General features: G+C 40.1%; 1 protein-coding gene across 1 annotated transcript in view; it reads left to right on the top strand.

Moving 5' to 3' along the window:
* Positions 1-15866, top strand: part of LOC143283445 (pyridoxal kinase-like) — a 25792-nt gene extending 9926 nt beyond the window's left edge. Inside the window, exons 4-10 of the mRNA XM_076589682.1 lie at positions 2606-2689; positions 5359-5393; positions 6412-6497; positions 8223-8371; positions 9023-9141; positions 12239-12305; positions 13292-15866. Of these exons, the coding sequence (XP_076445797.1) occupies positions 2606-2689; positions 5359-5393; positions 6412-6497; positions 8223-8371; positions 9023-9141; positions 12239-12305; positions 13292-13425 (674 nt within the window). The 3' untranslated portion in view covers positions 13426-15866. The remainder of the gene's footprint in view (positions 1-2605; positions 2690-5358; positions 5394-6411; positions 6498-8222; positions 8372-9022; positions 9142-12238; positions 12306-13291) is intronic.
* Positions 15867-20469: the final 4603 nt, after the last annotated feature.

The following is a 20469-nucleotide window of genomic DNA, read 5'->3' as shown; positions in this document are numbered from 1 at the left end:
TGGCCACTCTCTTGATTACTCCCTTTATTTTCTATCAGATCGTCCTATAAATGTTCATCTCTATCTTCTCCTTCGAATTTACGCTTCAATTCTTTCTGAGCATCAGCTAAAGAAAACATTTCATGGTTGATTTAGTTCGTCACGATCACATGTCTTGAGCACGGCGTCAGTCCGACATTTTGTTGAGCGAGCGAGGAGAGAAGTGGGGCAAACACTTCGACAGTGACCCAACCAAAACGTTCAAATAAAGGACTGCTTCATGACGTAGATGGGGTTTCTAGCTATGAATAGAATCTAGAGAGATTCCCCAGGCTAAAGCTACCACTATTTTTGCCAAGGAAGTGAATGCAAACCAGGGAAAAGTCAGAATATTTCGATGACGAGTTATCTCGTCATGCAGGCAGCTAAGCATACATGCTTGCCATGACGAGTTATCTCGTCATGCAGGCAGCCTAGGGGTTAAGAGGGTGTTGTTGCATTTATTGTGTGTGTAATGTTATATTGTCGAATGATTGTGTCTGTTCTTTCTTTTGTAAAAAAAAAAAAAAAAAAACTGGGAGCTGTCACATGCCACCTGTTTCCTGACGGATACAATGATTGTGATACTGGTCCTAAAACATAACCAGCTTGCACAGCCCCCCCAAAAAATGGAGTATGGCTGCATACATGACTGGGTAAAAACGGTCACACACGTAACAGCCCACTCGTGTACATTTATAAAAAATATGAGTGAACGTGGGAGTTGCAGCCTACGAACGAAGAAGAAGAAGAAGAAGATAGGACCAGGCAGTTAAGGGGTTAATGTCTCTCTCTTTAAGTCTATATATATATAGCTTAACTCACTCAGTATGGCCAGTCCTCTCTTCTCCTCTACACAGACCCCTCGGATGTCCAGTGGGTGTCTGAATGACCCAACCTTCAGCTTCCGTCGTCAGAATTGTGGTATTCTTTGTCAACATTCACCTCTTCAGTATAAGAGCGTTCCGCTTGCAATATTTTGATGATGGTAATTGGGATGAAATGCTGTTAACGTTGTCTCTTTCGCCGTTCGTATGGAGAGAGTTAAGGCTGATTTTTTCATGTTGCACATTTGCAGTGTTGTGAATGGAGGACAGCACTTGACCTCTGTATGGAAGAGAGCTACCCCCATTCTTCTGTTTTTAGACTTCCATTGTTTTACCAGCTTAGCTATCATCATTTTATTTTATTTATTTATATTTCTTTTTATCACAACAGATTTCTCTGTGTGAAATTCGGGCTGCCCCCCCCCCCCCAGTTAGAGCGCGTCGCTACACTACAGCGCCACCCATTTTTTGGTATTTTTCCTGCGTGCAGTTTATTTGTTTTTCCTATTGAAGTGGAATTTTTTCTACAGAAGTTTGCCAGGAACAACCCTTTTGTTGCCTTGGGGTTTTTTTATGTGCACTAAGTGCATGCTGCACACGGGACCTCGGTTTATCATCTCATCCGAATGACTAGCGTCCAGACCACCACTCAAGGTCTAGTGGAGGGGGAGAAAATATCGGCGGCTGAGCCGTGATTCGAACCAGCGCGCTCAGATTCTCTCGCTTCCTAGGCAGACGCCTTACCTCTAGGCCATCACTCCACTTTATGTATCATGATTCATCATTACAAATCTCTTTGTTGTGTGTGTGTATGTGTGTGTGTGTGTTGGAATAGAAACTACATTTTGATATACACTAATAATATAGATTTATTGATCAGTTAATGTCAGTGTTGATCAACAGTGTTGATTGTTGTGAGCGTAATCCAGAAAAGGATTTACCCCATTTTGTAGTGTGTGTTTACTCTCTCTCTCTCTCTCTCTCTATATATATATATATATAGTGTGTGTGTGTGTGTGTGTGTGTGTTATAGATTTATTGATCATTTGATGTCAGTGTTGATTGTTGTGACGGTGAGTGTAATCCAGAAAAGGGTTTACCCCATTTATAGTGTATTGTGAGTGTTTACTGTATATATTGTGCATGTATATGTGTTCGTGTTTATGGGTATTTGTGTGTGTGTGTCGTGTGTCTTTATGTTTCCATGCGTGTGTGTGTGTGTGTGTGTGTGTGTGTGTGTAGGAATAGAAAAGTCTACGTTTTGATATTAACATTTAATTTTAAACAATAATGATAAATATTATAGATATATTGATCAATAATGTTGATGTCAGTGTTAATTGATGTGAGTGTAATTTAGATTTTATAAAGGTTTTCACCCATTTTGTAGTGTGTTGTGAGTGTTTACTGTATATATATTGTGTTTGTCAGTATGTGTGTATGTGGGTTTTTTTGTTTGTTTGTTGGTTGTTTTTTTTTGTTTTTTGTTTGTTTGTGTGTGTGTGTGTGTGTGTGTGTGTTTCATTATCTCCGTATCAGCAGTTTGTTTTGCCTTGATCTTTATTTTTGTGTGTAGTATGAATTATCATCTGTCTGTATAATACTGCCTCTCTAAATCAGTAAATGTATGTATGTATATATATATATATATATATATATATATCTGTTTGAAGCTGAACATAACGTTCAGTTCTGTGTTGTTGGCTTATTAACAAAGCTGTAAATTCTGTGTCGGTAGTTACTGTCTTTTCCCGTTTCAGGGTACATTGGCAAAGTCTCTTTCTTGGAGAAAGTTGGGGAAACTATTGCAGAGATGAAAAAGTCTAACCCAGACCTCATGTTTGGTGAGAACACATGACAAGCATCAGTTGATTTGGCATTGAATTTCTGTTCTGCTTCTGTTTGTGTGTAAATGTATAACTTTTTTTCTGTATGTTTGAAAGTGTATCGATATGATTTTTTTTTTTTTTTTTTTGGCTCATCTCTTGTCGCTGTCAGTGTCACACAGACTCACCCCTCTGTCGCATCTCTTTATCTTTTGGATTAGTTTTACCAGGAACTCTTGTTTCTGTCTGTCCCTGTCCCTGTCTCTGTCCGTCTCTCTCTCTCTCTCTCTCTCTCTCTCTCTCTCTCTCTCTCTCCCCCTGAAAATGATGTTTTAAAGCATTGTCCTTTTTGCCAAGGTGAACTAGAAGATGAATACCATTTGCTGTTTGTTTGTTCTGTATATAATGATTTACGGACAAAATTTCTTCAAGACTGTTTAAACATGTCTCTTAGTTCACTTCTCCGATCAAACAACAAGCAGAGAAATTTCCATGTATCAAAATTTATTTTCCATGCGATCAAAAGGAGAAATCATATACTCAGACCTAATTAAGTAGAATTAATGTCAAGTCCATGAATATTATGATATTGTGTCATCTGTTTAAGTGTTTTAATACCCCTTCCCATGCCCACCCCCAGTCCCCTGGTTTTGAATTGTGGTCCATGGCCAAAGTTCATTAAAACAATTTCGTTCGTTCGTTCGTTCTCTCTCTCCCTCTCCCACCCCCCTCTCTCTCCTCCCCTCACACCCCTGCACTTTTTTCCCTCTTTTTTTTTCTCTTGGATTCTGTCTGTTCTCTTTCTGCCACTCTCTGGCTCTGATTCTGTCTCTGTCTCTGTCACAGTGTCTATGTTTTGTAAAGGGCCTGCAGCAGTTTTCTTCTGGACAGAGTTATACGAGTAAGCTATCCAGTATTATTGTTGTTGTTGTTATTGTTATTATTATTGTCGTTAGTATTGATTATGATTAATATGATATTTTGTGTGACACTCATTGAGATTATTAACTGGTTCTTCTTCTTTCCATTACATGAACAGCATCCACTTGCCGATGACTTTGTCATGGTTCATGCATGCTGGGTATTTTCGTGTCTCCATAACCCACCGAACACCGACATGGGTTACTGCAGGATCTTTAACGTGCGTATTTGATCATCTGCGTGCATATACACACGAAGGAGGTTCAGGCACAAGCAGGTCTGAACAAATGTTGACCCGGGAGATCGGAAAAAATCTCCACGCTTTACCCACCAGGCGCCGTTACCATGATTCGAACCCAGGACCCTCAAAGTCCAACGCTTAAACCACTTGGCTGTTGTGCCGGTCAGTTGCTGCTGCTGAGTATGCTCGTCAGTGAAGACCTGTTGCTTAACCCTTTCACCACCGGTCAGTTTAGAGTACAAAATCCCCTTGTGGTATAAACACAGAAAAGACAGTGGCTAAAAATATCGGTTACAAGGGCTCCCCATACGAACCAGTAGGCGTTGCCCTCCTCCATTTGCTTTAAATTCTGCATCAGTTTGACATGGTACAGTATATGACACCAAAAGGAGGAGTTTGTATTATACTCCATGTTTGGTGATACATATACTTACCATGTCAAACTCGAATGCCCATCCCCGCGTCTCCGCCGTGGTTCTCATGGGGCATTTTCTTCAATGGCCACGGAATGATTCAGCGCTTATAGCTTTTAGAGGCGTTTGATTGGCTAAGAGCGGACCGGGCAAGAAGGGGCGTCTTTTCACTGTTAGCCGCACGAAATTTGGCCAAGCAGAGCAAACCGATAGGCCTAGTTTGCATCAGTTTGACATGGTAAGTATATGTATCACCAAACATGGAGTATGATACAAACTCCTCATGCTGGGGATTCCCCCCTGCGATGTATAGAAATTATGGCCTATCCTTACCACCGAACATTAAGACCAGTAGGTTCATGGATAGCAGACCAGTGAATAGACATCTTTCAGTGACATGGGTCCTCTACCACGCCTGTGCATAAATGCGAGCTTGGCGGTGAAAGGGTAAAGGATGTCGGTCACCTTTTTTTTTTTTTGTTGGACATGTTCCTCTGTGGATTGTATTCTTTATGTTCCGTGAGATCAGTAAGTGAATAGCACCACACAGAAGTACATCAAATTGAAAAGTTTTTCTTGAACTTCAAACTCCAGCCATATTGATGTTTTTTGGAGTTGTTTTTTTTCCACCACAGGTAAGTTGAGGAAAGGGTTTAGAAGAGAGGAAAAAATAGAATTTGATTCAGTATAGGTGTACTTTGTTTTTAGTTAATTGAAACCAAGGATTTTTCAAAGAGATCAGAATGAGAAAGGCTGCAAGTTCAAGTAGCATAACTTTGGACTTTACGACTAAAATTTTAAGAACCCAACAACAAACAAACAATTTTGAAATTTATGAATGTTCAATATTAGATGATACAGTAGCGTGACTTTTGGCTGGATGACTGAAAAAAAAAAAGAACAAACAAATAATATTGAATTAGAAAAAAAAGTCTTCAGTATTGAATAATACTCTGTGTGTGTGTGTGTGTGTGTGTGTGTGTGTTAGGAAGCAGTGTCTTGAATGTGAAGAACCTGATTAAGATAGATCTATGTTTTCTTCTTCTTTTTTTTTCTTTTTTTTTTATGTTTCACTGCTCTTTTTCCATTCTTTTTTCTTTCTTTTTTTCCAGTCTGTGATCCAGTGATGGGAGACAATGGACGATTTGTAAGTGTTTTAGTTAGTTAGTTGTTATTTCTTAATAGTTATTATTTCATAAAGTTCATTTTGAACTTTAAATGGTTATTATATTTGATATTCAACATGGAGTTTGGTATTGCAGTGCATGAAGTGTGTCCAGCATCCTTAAGAATTTCTGTTGTCTCTCTGTCTGTCTTTTACTCACTCAACACTCGGCTTATATAGTTATATCACAGATTGACATAAGTTTACATTTGGGCCAACAGCAAAGTGAGAGCTGTATTATCAGTGGTTTCTCCAGTCAGTGGGAAACCATTTACAGCTTAGTCTTTTGTGAAGGACTATGACTCTCAAACTAGGAGGCAAAATTGCACTGCTCTAGTGCAGCCTTGTGGGCTAGTTGGCCTTTGGGAACCATCCCAACGCCGACTGTCCTAAAACTCTCTTGGCCGAGAGAGTGGGGATGTACTTGGGTAAGACACTCTCCACTATAATCAAATTCTAGCCCAAATAGTTGGAACAGCAGTTGCCTCCTCTGCTGGTCATAGTTGGACACGACTGACTATCAAATAATACACACACACACACAGACACACACACACATATGATTTCTTTTTCTTGATATTGAGAATATGTTAATATCCATTCTGCAGGGACTTTACTGTGACTGGGATTGGTAGGAATGCTCCTGTATGTCTACTTTGTGGCATCACAGAAATAAGTTTTTGTGAAATTTATATCATCATTGGTGTCAAATTGAATGTCTGGGTGACTGAATGTTGCACATTTTAAAGAGTTTGACTTTTCACACACATATGCATAACAAGAAGTGAGTTGATTTTTACAAATGTGTTCACAGTGCTCGATGGAGGTTTTAGATCAATAGATGTTGGGCATGTTTTGTGTAGAAAGAATATAAGTTTAACAGGAAAACAAAAAGTGTAAAGAAAAATAGTTCTGTTCCATGTTAGTGCCATAAGTTTGGCTCACATGTTGACCGTTTTGGCGGTTGGTAACACTCTCTGAGGTTAGTGTCTGCTTTCAGTACGTCCCCAAAGAACTGGTGCCAGTGTACCAGGAGAAGATTATCCCACACGCCAACATCGTCACCCCGAACCAGTTTGAACTGGAGTAAGTTCCCTTTCTTAATTTTACTCTCCTCGTGTAATTTCCATTTTTGTCCATTATCATTCCAAAAGCCAGTTTGGATATTGAGTGAGTTCCTTTTCTCTCACCATTGCCATTTTAAACCAGTTTTGAATTATAGATTAGGTACTTGATTTTTTTTTTTTCTGATTTTGAAGTTTTTGAAAATTTGAATAAATCATTTACTATCATTACTCCAAACACCAGTTAACTTAAGAAGTTAGAATTGAAGGAATAACTTTTCCTGCTGTCACACCTGAAATCATTTTGAATTTGAATAAAGAATTGAAGGAATAACTTTTCCTGCTGTCACACCTGAAATCATTTTGAATTTGAATAAAGAATTGAAGGAATAACTTTTCCTGCTGTCACACCTGAAATCATTTAGAATTTGAATAAAGAATTGAAGGAATAACTTTTCCTGCGGTCACACCTGAAATCATTTTGAATTTGAATAAAGAATTGAAGGAATAACTTTTCCTGCTGTCACACCTGAAATCATTTTGAATTTGAATAAAGAATTGAAGGAATAACTTTTCCTGCTGTCACACCTGAAATCATTTTGAATTTGAATAAAGAATTGAAGGAATAACTTTTCCTGCTGTCACACCTGAAATCATTTTGAATTTGAATAAGTCCCCCTGTCTCCTGCCCCCCATGCCCCCCTGTTTTTTTTGTGTTTTTTTTTTTTTTTTTTTTTCAATTTTCATTCTGAAAACCAGTTTGAATAGGAGTAAATGCCCCCCCTTTTTTTTTCCTATTGTTGTCACTCTCAAAGTCAGTTTGAATTGAAATAAGTATTGTTTCCAATGGGGCATTATCAATTCAAACCAGTTTTGATTTGAGTAAGTACTTATTTTTTTAACATCCTCTCTACAAACATTTTTGAACTGGAGTAATAAGCCTTTTTTTCCCCCCTTTGTTAGTCCAAATCAGTTTGAATTAGAGGTCCAAATCAGTTTGAATTCGTGTGTATATGCACACAGAAGATCAAATATACTTGTTAAAGATCCTGTAGTCCGTGTCATTTGTCAGCGTTCGGTGGGTTATGGAAACAAGAACATACCCAGCATGTACACCCCCAAAAACGCAGTATGGCTGCCAACATAGCTGGGTAAATAAACAAGACAAGTCATTCATGTAAAATACTATGTGTCTGTCTGAGTGTGTATGCCTGAAATCTGATCGAATGACACAGGAAACGAATGATGAGCGCCCAGTGGCAGCTGTCAGTCGGCTCTACCCAGGTAGGCAGCCTGGTGTGCAATTTGTAAAGCGCTTAGAGCTTGGTCTCCGAGGATAGACGCTATGTAAGTATCCATATCAAACCAGATCAAATTTTGCGCATTCTTTCATTTTGATTTTAACGATTTAATGATGCATGTTGTTGTTTCTTTCTTACCCAGATTCAGACACTTGACTGTTGGCCGCCGTTCTTTCTCTGTTTCTGGACCTTGCGATTGGAATGAACTTGCTCTTTCGCTTCGTCAAGTCTCCACACTCAGCTCTTTCAAGTCTGGCCTTAAAACCCACCTCTTCCCAAAATAGCCTCCCTTGCCTGCCTCTTCCTTGTCTTTAGTTTCTACAGTTTTAGAGTTATGCATGCGTGTGAATGACTGGTGCGAAAGCGCTTTGATTTGTCTCTGCACAAGATCCAGCACAATATAAATACCATTATTAGTATTATTATTATTATCATTATTGTTGCAGGCAGCTGTCGGGCCTGACAGTGAGCAGCGAGGAGGAAGCGTTTGGCGCCATAGACGTGCTGCACAACAAGGGAATCCCCACGGTGGTGCTCAGCAGCAGTACCCTGGGCACCAAGGGCATTCTGCTGTGTCTGGCCAGCTCCGCCCTCAGTGAGATCCTGGTTTTTTGTCCTCTGTCTTTCCTTCCTTTCTTTCTTTCTTTCTTTCTTTCTTCTTTCATCTTTCTTTCTTTCTTTCTTTTCTTGCTTTCTTTCTGTCTGTCTGTCAGGGCAACAAGGGCATTCTGCTATGTCTGGCCAGTTCTGCCCTCACTGAGAATCTGTTGTTTTTCTTCTATCCTTCTTTCTGTCTGAAGGAGGTGATGTCTCTTTGAAGTGGAGGTGATGGTAAGGATGCTGTGTGCCTGAACTCCCTTCATGTGTATACACACGCAGAAGTTCAAATGTGCACGTTAAAGATCCTGTAACCCGTGTCAGTGTTCGGTGGATTATGGAAACGAGAACATACCCAGCATGTACACCCCTGAAAATGGAGTATGGCTGCCTGCATGGTGGGGTAAATAAACAAAATGGTCATACACATAAATTGTTACGTCAGTCTGACTGTGTATATGTGCGTGCCTGAAATCGGATTGAATGACGCAGGAAACGAATGATGAACGCCCAATGGCAGCCGTCAGATAGCTCTACCCAGGTAGGCAGCCCGTTGTGTAAATGACCCCGTGTTTGTAAAGCGCTTAGAGGATATAGGTGCTGTATAAGTATCCGTATCATCATCTTCATCCTGATCTGTGTCATGCAGACGGAGAGAAACGGCGGTACCGTGTGGAGATCCCCCAGCTGGAGGCCACCTTTGTGGGCACGGGGGACCTGTTTGCCGCCTGTCTGCTGGGCTGGATGCACCGGGATGGGGACCTGAAGGTGAGGGCTGTTATGCTATTCATGTGTGTTTAGCATCCTGGGGTTGCTATGTGGAGCTTGCTCTTGTCGCGTGTAAAAGAGATGTAAAAGAGATGCCCATGGCAAAAATTTGTAATGAAAGCCACTTTGGGATAGGTGTGTGTGTGTGTGAGACTGTGTGTGTGTGTGTCTGTGTCTGTGTGTGTGTGTGCATTACTGGCTGAGGTCTGACTGAATGACATAGGAAACAAATGATGAGTTCCCAAAGGCCAGCTGTCAGTGTGCCCCCACCCACCCACCCACCCCACTTTTTTAATTCCCACCCCACACCTGCGTGTGTGTATATTATATATATATATATATATATGTGTGTGTGTGTGTGTGTGTGTATGCATGCGTGTGAGTGTCTGCGGATGCGCACGTGTGTGTGTGTGTGTGCATATGTTGGGCATATTTTGTGTGTGTGTTTTATTTGTGTGTGTGTGTGTGTGTGTGTGTGTGATTGATAATATCTGGAATTTGTAGTATTGTCAACAGCAGAGTGAGAGCTGTCAGCGGTTTCTCCATTGCAGTGGGAAGCCATTTGCTTAATAATTGTTGTGATTGTTAATTATCAGTGAGTAACAGTTTCAGGAAGTTTAACACCAAGAAGATGAATGCCATGTGTATATTATTTAGTAAGAGTACAGTATTGTGGCCTGTCAACATGCCAACGCTCAGCTTGTATCACAGACTGACAAGTATGCTCACAGCTGGGGCCAACAGCAAAGTGAGAGCTGTATATGGCCCATGGTTTTTCAGTTGCAATGGAAAGTCATTTACAGTTAAGTCTTTTGTGAAGGACAATGACTGAAACTGGGAGGCAAGGTTGCACTGGCTCTTAGTGCTGCAGACTCGGGAACCATCCCAATGCCGACTGTCCTAAAACCTTCCTGGCCGAGAAAGTGGGATGTAACTTGGGCAAGACTCACTCACTCACTCGCTCACTCATTCCCTCGACCGCTGGGGTCGTTGGGGGGACATGAGGAAGATGTCATAGCTCACCACGCCGTTCTGTTGGCAGCTGTCGTGAGGAGATCTGGCATTGTCATTTTGGTCCATTCCTTGACGTTGTCGGACCAGCTCTTTCTCTGCCGCCCCCGTCTGCGCCCTCCCTCTACAGTCCCATGCAGGATGGTTTTGGAGAGGGTGTTACGTCGTATGACATGAACAAACCATTCCATCTTCCGTCGTTTGACAGTCGCCAGCAGTGGTTCTTGGGGCCCAACAAGGTTGCTGACCAGGTTCCGCACATAGTCATTGGTCTTGTGCTCCTTGTAGGAGATGTGTAGTAGTCTCCTCAAGCACTTGGTTTCGAATGCTTGGATTCTTCTTTCTGTTTCTGCCATCAGTGTCCATGTCTCACATCCATATAAGAGGATGGAGACCACCAGTGACTTGTAGAGCAGGAATTTTGTGTGGATCTGGGCAAGACACCCTCCATTATATTTATTACATAATAAAATTCTTGCCCAGATTGTTGGGACAGCAGTTGCCCCCTCTGCTGTTCTGATGGCCATTACTGGACACGACCTATATAATTATGTGCATTTTTCTGTTGCTGTCTCTCCTTGTCTTCGTATGCAGTTTTATGTTGTTGTGCACTATTGTATATGTATTGTTTCATGTGAGGCTTATTATATGTGGAGTTTGCACCATATAATTACTATAAGTGCATCACTTGTCACTGCTCAACCTGTTCCTTGACTGTACGTATTGATGAACAAATCCAGCTGTGTTTAACAGGAAAACTAAGATGATAATATGGCCTTTTGAAAATAATAGTAATGATAATACAAGACCTTTATCATTCTTTCATAAGAAGCTATGCACAAGAGTGGCAGGCATAGGTGATATGAAGAAGTTAAACAAAACAGAAACAAGAGAGGCAAGGCCTTCAAGACTCACTTGTGGCAAATTAAGTCCCCTAGCATTAATTACAGAGTAATTTCCCTTCTTTACTATCTGCACCAAAAACGTTTGCAAAATAAATAAAACTTCCATGCTTAGCAAAAGAAGTTCCTGTTTGAACAAAAAATGATATTAATGACTGCCCTTGTAGTTGTGTCAGAATATCAGATCAAAGTGCCAAGTTTAGAGAATACAAAAAACATTAACAGTAAAAGTAGTTTGCATATAATTAGGCTTCATTTTTTTTTTTTTTTTTTTTTGTTGTTGTGCCCATCCCAGAGGTGCAGTATTGTTTTAAACAAGATGACTGGAAAGAACTGAATTTTTCCTATTTTTATGCCTAATTTGGTGTCAACTGACAAAGTATTTGCAGAGAAAATGTCAATGTTAAAGTTTACCACGGACACACAGACACACACACACACACACACACACACACACACACACATAGACAACCGAACACCGGGTTAAAACATAGACTCACTTTGTTTACACAAGTGAGTCAAAAAAGAAAAAGAGACAAAAAGAGAAGGGAAACATAGTTTACGTTAACACATAGGCATGCTTGTGAAACTGTTTTTTGATGTTTTCACCCCGAGTTAAAAGTTGGTATATATTTCAGACTAGCAGGCAGTCAAATCTAAACAATCCTGTGGTATGCTTGTGAAACTGTTTTTTTGATGTTTTCACCCTGAGTTAAAAGTTGGTATATATTTCAGACTAGCAGGCAGTCAAATCCAAACAATCCTGTGTATAATTTTGGTGTTTTTTTTTAGTGGTTGTTTTTTTTAACATATTTTATCAGCGTCATTGTGAGCTGACAAAGTGTGTATTTTAGATTGTCTGCCTTTGTACTAGGGTAATGTGCTTGTTTGCTACTGCAGTTGTGTTTGTTTCAGTACTGGCAGTCACAGTAATGATTATTGTCAAATCAAACTTTCTTTTCTTTTATTTAGTTAAAAGAATTACAATGCTATTAACTGCTTTGTTATTAATAATATGTTATAAACAATGCAAACAATGGCGTTTAAATTTTAGATTAATGTAACATGTTTGGATCAGTATTTGAGTTTGATGTTTATGACTGAAATTGGCATTTTAATTTTTTGAAGAAAGAAAATGTTGTGTTTAAAAAAAAAAAGGATTAACAAATATTACATGCTTTCAGCGTGCGTTGGAGAAGACTGTTGCAACAGTCCAGTCTGTGATCAAGAAGACATTTACATACGCTAAAAGTAAGTCATTTGTTGGTTCAATGTCTTCTGTGTGTGTCTGTCTGTCTGTCTCTCTCTCTCTTTGTGGACACACACACACACACACACACACACACGTCTTTCTTTTTTCATCTTTCCGTTACACACACACGACCAACATTGACTTGCCGATGATTCTGCTGTGGTTGATGCGTGCAGGGTATTTTCATGTCTCCATAACCCACCAAACAGTGACATGGATTACAGGATCTTTAACGTTCGTATTTGATTTTCTGCATACATATACACACGAAGGGGGTTCAGGCACTAGCAGGTCTGCACATATGTTGACCTGGGAGATCGGAAAAATTTCCACCCTTTACCCACCAGGCGCCGTCACTGAGATTCGAACCTGGAACCCTCAGATTGAAAATCCAATGCTTTAACAACTTGGTTAATGCGCCAGTGTGACTGTGTTTAAATATTCATTAATGAACGCTTCTATATGTACTTGTGCATTTCTTTTTTTCTTTTCTTTTTTTTTTTTCTTATTATGATCATTATGTTGTTTTTTTTAGCATATATTTTTTCACTGTAGCTTGATGAAGGCTTTTGTACACGAAAGTGTGTCTTCACAAGTGACTGAGAACGTTGATGTTTTTGACTTTTTGCATTCATTATCAGTTGTTTCGCTTGTCAGTTTAACGACTTCTCTTTCACGAAGTCCTTTAAGTAATTTCCTGTAACTGTATTTAGAGGTGTGTGTTTTTTTGGGTTTTTGTGTTTTTTTCTTCCAAATTTCACCCACATTTTTTACCCTCATTTGCCCAGTTTCTCCCAACCCTCCATTCATCCACATCTCGCACCCCTTCTAACCGATAATACTCAGATGTATTCATAAATACTTTAAACAAAATGTCTTCAATTACTGATATATGTGACGGGACATTAAACAAAATTCCTCCTCCTTGTTTTTTTTTTTTTTTGTTTTTTTAGAGTTTGATGTTGAGATGGGCATTTGGTTTCAGAGGTGGCAGGGGAGAGCAATCTGCCCACCTCAGCCCAGATGGAGCTACGACTGGTTCAGAGCAAGCAGATCATCGAGAGTCCCACCGTGGAGATCTGCGCCCAGGACGTTTCCTCCTTGCACAACTCCTCTTGAGGCTGGTGGTGGTTTAGGTTGTGTGTGTGTGTGTGTGTGTGTGTGTATGTGTGTTGGCGGAGTTAGCATTTGTGATATGAGCAGCACCCCTCCACTTTAACAGACACCGCACATTTTTGCTCTTCTTCCTCAGTAGAAAATGTTAATTCAGATGTTTTCATCCATGTATGTTTGTTGTTGTTTTATTTTAGTGACACAATCATGAGTATAACCATTACACTTTGTCACAATTTGTGTGTGTGTGTGTGTGTGTGTGAGAGAGAGAGAGAGAGAGAGAGAGCATTTGGAATGCTCAGTACTTATCTATACTAGATATATGTAGAGAGAGATTGATACATAGATATAGATATTTTGTTGTTGTTGAAATGGTGGAGATGTTTTGTTTTCATATTGTGTAGGGTTCTGTTATTTCCGTTTTAAACTTTTGCTTTTTTTTTTTTCTTTCTTTTTTAAATAATTGTGTTTTTTGCACGTACATGTTCAAAACCAGTATGTAGAGGCAGCTGTAATCAGCTCAAGAATGATTAAGTCTTGTTTGTGTTCTTGTCGAGAAAAGAATATATATATATATATAAGCAGAGCAGTATTGGATACACAAAGCTTATTACAGTATAAGATAAGCAGAACTGATTACAATTTTGGATAAGCAGAGCATATTTACAGCTCAGAATATACAAGAGTTTACTACAGTATGGGATAAGCAAAGCATATTACAGCATGGGATAAACAAAGCTCTTTACAGAACAGAATATACAGAGTTTACTACAGTATAGAATAAGAGGAGCTTATTACAGTATGGGATAAGCCGAGTTTATTATAAAATAATCAGAGCTTACTATGGTATGGGATAAGTAGAGCTTATTGCATTAGATGATATTGATAAGCAGAGCTTATTATAGTATGGGATAAGCAGAGCTCTTTACAGCATAGTATACACAGAGGAATTTTTTTTTTTTTTTTTTTTTTACAGAATAGGGTATGCATGCCAGGGCTTACTTCAATATGGGATAAGCAGAGTTTATTTCAGTGCAGGATAAGCAGAGCTTATTTTGGTAAAAGATATATGCAAAGCTTATTAAAGCTTGGAAATAATGTTTGAAGTGGCTAACTAAACTCCTTCATAAAATCAAAAATCAGATTCATGTATTGTGATTACATGAATAATCTGTGAGGGCTTTCCCATGCATGTGTGTAGAACTCTGGAGCTTATTTTATTTTATTTTATTTTATTTTTTAACACTTTCACCGGCACATTTGTGTGAGCCCAATGCCAAATATTTTAGAATCAACACTCTCAGGTTGGAATAAAAATAGCACAGTGGACTTGCTCACTTCAAACTCAGTCAGGGGATGGTGGGGGGTGTGGGAAGGTCACTCAACTTCTATCGCACAAGAAAGTTGGCTGTACCTGTCATGCTTTCTTACGATATGAAAAACAGTCTGTTCAACATGATCCCTCGATGTTGACCCAAGTTGTCTGTGGCAGTAAACTGTCTTGTCGACTAAAGTTGCCTATGGCAGCGATAGTTAACTCTCTCCATACGAACGGTGAAAGAGACGACGTTAACAGCATTTCACCCCAATTACCATCATCAAAATATTGCAAGCGGAAGGCTCTTATACTGAAGAGGTGAATGTTGACAAAGAATACCACAATTCTGACGACGGAAGCTAAAGGTTGGGTCATTCAGACACCCACTGGACATCCGAGGGGTCTGTGTAGAGGAGTAGAGAGGACTGGCCTATACTGAGAGAGTTAAGTCAGTGGAAGCCTGTTTACTATCAGTATGTATCACCGACTGACTAACCTTTCACATCACCTGCCCGTGGCACCACACTTCTGAAGACTCTTTATCAGGACCTGAGTTATGGAGGTGAAAAAGCTTTCCAGCTGTAGGGGTGAGGAGAACCGAACGTAAGACCCTCATGCATCCAGACCAATCAGTGTGAGCCTTTCAGCCGACATCAGTGAAGATGAATTTTTTAACAGCAACAAAAAGCATGTTGTGGTGTGACTGCTTTTTTTTCTTTATTTTTTATTTTTCTTCTCTCTCTCTCTCTCTCTCTCTCTCTCTCTCTCTCTCTCTCGTCATTTGCTCATTGTGGAAAATAATTAGAACAAGGGAGAGCAGTATCATGTAAGCATGTTCATGGTACCTGTCCATTTATGAAGTCACTTGTTTGAATGCTTTAATGCCAACTGTGGTTAAATAAGTTGAGTAATGGTTTCTTGGAATGAAAGTATTGTGAGGAAATTTTTCAATTTATTTATGCAAAGTTAAAACATTTGAGTTCAGTTGCAATCTGCTATGTCTTCATGATTTACTGAGCCCCAATATGATTACCATTCCATCATAGATATCAAATGTGTTGCGTTTAGGTTTTAAAAAAAAACACAACAAAACCTTCATTTGCTAGGGGCTGTATTGGCATACCTGAGCCATTGGAACATCCATTCATCCTAAGTTTTCTTAACGCTGGGGGGGGTTGGGGGGGGGGGGAGGTATCAAACATTGGAATTCATTAAAAATATGATAATCAAAAATAGAATTGATCAACGGAGTATGGGAGCAATATTTATAGGCTGTGATACAGGTTGACTGTTTTGGTACTGGGTGTATGCATGAGTTGTTTTTTTTTAGAGCACATATTTTTGTAAAAACATTTTTTTTTTACTATGAACTTTTCTTCAAGCTGCTGTTTGCTATGGCAGTTTATTAAATCCGTTATGATTAAGAATGTTGTTTCCATGTGTTGTAGGGGCTCATGTTATGGTTGGGCGGTGCCAGTTGTTCACTAGTCATTTTGAGCTGTTTTTAAAAGTCCATGGCATTTAACCCTTTAACTGCTACTGATGAGGATTCTGCATGCCACACTGATCTCATTTCACCGTGGCTCAGCAGGGGTTAATTGTTCATACACCTCCTGAGTTGCAGAATCTTTTTGTTGTGGAAGATAAGATGAATTAGGTTGGTTGTTTTTTTTTTTGTTTGTTTTTTATTCCATTGGTGGAAAAGTCTTGGGAGAGTATTTTGGGTCAGACAACTACAAGCCTAGTCTTTTTTTCCTAGTTTTTCCTGATGTGAGAAATGAAGCAAAGATTGAAGAAAACCTGTCAATTATAGATCAGTTGTGGATTATAGGGGTCTGTAGTGGTTTGACCTTTTAACTATTTTTTTTGGTAACAGTTAAGGAGAAGACTTTGTGAGAATGTTTTTGAAAAGTATGGGATTTTAGTTTTTCATGTATTTGTGTACCGCGCACTCTCTTGAACTGTCATGATTGTTCTGTTGAATCTTTGAGTTATGATTATTTGGTGGTGGCTTTTTGGTTTTTCATTGTGAAGTTTAATTTGCATTCCATTTCATTATGATCTGTTTAAGAATTGCCCTTATGTTTATGAGTAATATTTTGTAGTGGTTTTTACTAATTTCACTGTGAGTAATAATGCAGGGGACAGGGCGTACAAAAACAAATACTCCTGTCATTTGCTTTGTGTTTTTGTCATCTTGGTTTTGTTTCTGTCTGTTGTCTTTTTTGTTGGATTATTTGATAGCTTGATTTTCTATTAAAGGCAGTTTGAAATCCAGTTTGTCTTTACTTTTGATGTCATCAGTGGTCACATTTCAGCATAGAAGGACCAGACAAGTATGAAGTAGAATATACATTACATGTGGAATGTATGAAATTGAGAATCAAAAGTTTTGTTGTTGTTGTTTTTTTCCCCCCCTGCACTGTAGATGAATGACAATGTGGATTACAGTGCAAAGTGAAGAGTCTCTCAACAGGCACACTCACACATGTGCAAGGTTACTACAGATCTCAAATCCACACAGCTGATATCCCTGTTTTGTTTGAGAAATAAAACTTGGGTAAGGTTAAAGGTCACATAGCCTTTTACGGCCATCACATAGCCTTTTACCGCTATCAAGGCAGTGAATTCATGTCTACCGTGTCTGGGGCCCAATCTTGTCAGTCTCATTCCGTTGCTTTAACCTTCCCCAGCCAAAAGTACTGTACGCAGCCGGCGCTTCCTTTTTTGAGGAAGTGTCTGGGTTTGTTCCAGTGTACCTTTTATTTACCTGTGTGCTAGCTGAATCGGTAGCGTAAGCATCACTGACTTGAAGTTGTGTACCTTGTGAATGGAGAGAGTTACCATTCTTTGCTGTTTGTACTGTACGCATTCACACCTGGGTGGAGTGAGGGACAATTGGAGGGAAGTCCCTTTCCCTAGGGACACAGCACCATGCTGAAACAGGGCCTCGAACCCTGATCACTGGTGAACACTGGATCGCAGGGCCAACACCTGACTGGTTTTGCTACAGCACTTCAGTATAAACTTGATGTGGCAGTAAAATAGAAACCCTGTTCACTGGGAGATTCAGTTGTGCCTGGCATGGCGATTGAAAACTGAATAAGTTTGGAAGTATACATATTTTTGACTGAATCAGAATCGATTTTAATGTCAATTAAACCTGAACAAGGTTTATAAGACACGCATGCAAAGTTACATGAAACCACGCACAAAAAAAAAAAAAAAGCAAAACAAAAATAGATAAATACTGAACAAGACATTGAATCGCTCTTGCACGCCATGGCGTTTTTGACAGCAGTTACTGACAAATTTCCTAAACAGTCCCACAAGTTTGTCTTCCAGTATTAGCTGACTGGGTTTAATAATATTTGGAATGTAATTTTTAATTTTTTGTATGAATTCTATTCTAATTTCTTTGTATAATTCGCATTACTGTGTGTAATGTTTTTTGATTCACGTTTTTGGGTGAGTACCAGATAAGGTTTATTTTGTACACATGTATTTGGTGTGACTTTTCCTTCTTTTATTCACCCCGCCTTAAGGAACATTTGTCTGAAAGAGTCAGCAAACTTTCTTGCCTTCATGCATGCTGAAGTTAGGAAATGAATTACAGGTGTCTCAGATCTTACCTGTGCTTGTGATCTGGAAGCATGAAAACCTTTTTTAAAGTGAATCTCTTTGTTCAGCAAAGAATGAAGAAAAAGAAAGTGAAAGTAAAAGAAAAAAAAAATCGTTTAACTTTAAAATGGGGATAATTCAACTGAAATCTGATTCCGTGTTCTTCGTTGTAGAAAATGCTTTTCTGTTCTTTAAAAAACAAAAACAAAAACAAACCAGGTTTGTTCATTTCTGTCTGTTGATGCTGAATTTGTCTTCAATCCCCATGATGGTGTGTGTGGGGGGGACTCAGCGGGTGCGCTATTTTTGAGTGGGAGAGCAGTTGATTTCAAGAGGGGAAAAAAAAAATTTCAGAGGAAAAAAAAAAAAAAAAGATGAGTAAGTTTTATTTCCATTCAGCCATTCAGCTGGTACAGTTTTTCAACTATAGGGTGACATCACTTTTGCTTTTGCCGCCATCTTGTAATTTTCAAATGGCAAGCAAGTGGAGAGTCTGAGTGGTGAAAAATCTCTTAAAAATCACAAATTTTGTATTGGACAGGGCAGCAAAGGGCAAAGCCCCCCTGCAACCCCCAATGGGGCGTTGCCCCTGCACCCCACCAGGGGCCTATGGTGCCCCTACACCCCACCAGGGGCCTATGGCAGCCCCTACACCCCACCAGGGGCCTATGGCAGCCCCTACACCCCACCGGGGGCCTATGGCAGCCCCTACACCCCACCAGGGGCCTATGGCAGCCCCTACACCCCACTAGGGGCCTATGGATGCCCCTGCACCCCACCAGGGGCCTATGGCAGCCCCTACACCCCACCGGGGGCCTATGGCAGCCCCTACACCCCACCAGGGGCCTATGGATGCCCCTGCACCCCACCAAGGGCCTATGGCAGCCCCTGCATCCCACCAGGGGCCAATGGCAGCCCAGCAGGGGCCTATGGCAGCCCCTGCACCCCACCAGGGGCCTATGGCAACCCCTGCACCCCACCAAGGGCCTAAGGCAGCCCCTGGACCATGGCCGATTTTCAGAGGACACTGTCCTAGACAGTTCCCGACTTTGATTACTGTTGCTTTATGGCGGCTTGGAATGGACACCTGGTGATGACTTTACCCAGTTTTACTGTACCAAGAAACTGCACCTGGTTGAAGCACAGCCTGCTGTTTTGTATCGTTTGTATTTGTTGTTTCTGCTAACAACGTAAAAAAAATATATAAAAAAAATTGTGCTAATTGGTTTCCCTGCAAAGGTATTTTGAATTGAAGCCAATCATGTACAGAGGAAATCTGTTAAAAACAACAACAACAACAACAACAGCAAAATCCAGCAAAAACTGTGTGTTGTGAAAGAATACCGACAGTGATAATCAGTGTCAACGTTTCTGACCATCAGTCCCTCTTCAGGACTGATCAATGAAATTCCCCCCCCCCCCCCCCCCCAAAAGAAAAAAAGAGAAAAAAGTAAGTATGACTGCCTACATGGTGGTGGGTAAAAATAGTCATCGACGTAAAAAGAGTTGGAGCCCATGAACAAAAAAGATGGAGATGAAAACCTCCATGACGGGCGCAATAGTCGAGTGGTTAAAGCGTTGGACTGTCAATCTGAGGGTCCCGGGTTTGAATCACGGTGACGGCGCCTGGTGGGTAAAGGGTGGAGATTTTTACGATCTCCCAGGTCAACATATGTGCAGACCTGCTAGTGCCTGAACCCCCTTCGTGTGTATATGCAAGCAGAAGATCAAATACGCACGTTAAAGATCCTGTAATCCATGTCAGCGATCAGTGGGTCATGCAAACAAGAACATACCCAGCATGCACAGCCCTGAAAACGGAGTATGGCTGCCTACATGGTGGGGTAAAAACAGTCATACACGTAAAAGCCCACTCATGTGCATACGGGTGAACGTGGGAGTTGCAGCCCACGAACGCAGAAGAAGAAGAAAACCTCCACTGTCATTTTTTATTTTTTATTTTTTGCTTATCCCAGTCCCTGAAGAAAGATCCGTTGATCAGAGACGTTTACACTTCTTATCTCTGTGACTCTCGTTTCATAACTCAGTTTCAGTTGTTTTTTTTTGTCTGTTTTTTTTTATTTTCAACATTTTCAACATTTTTTATTCAG

This window comes from Babylonia areolata, chromosome 6 (genome assembly GCF_041734735.1).
Source record: "Babylonia areolata isolate BAREFJ2019XMU chromosome 6, ASM4173473v1, whole genome shotgun sequence".
Taxonomy (NCBI): Eukaryota; Metazoa; Mollusca; class Gastropoda; order Neogastropoda; family Buccinidae; genus Babylonia; species Babylonia areolata.
Note: the sequence above shows the minus strand (reverse complement) of the source record. Positions and strands in the feature narration are given on the sequence as shown.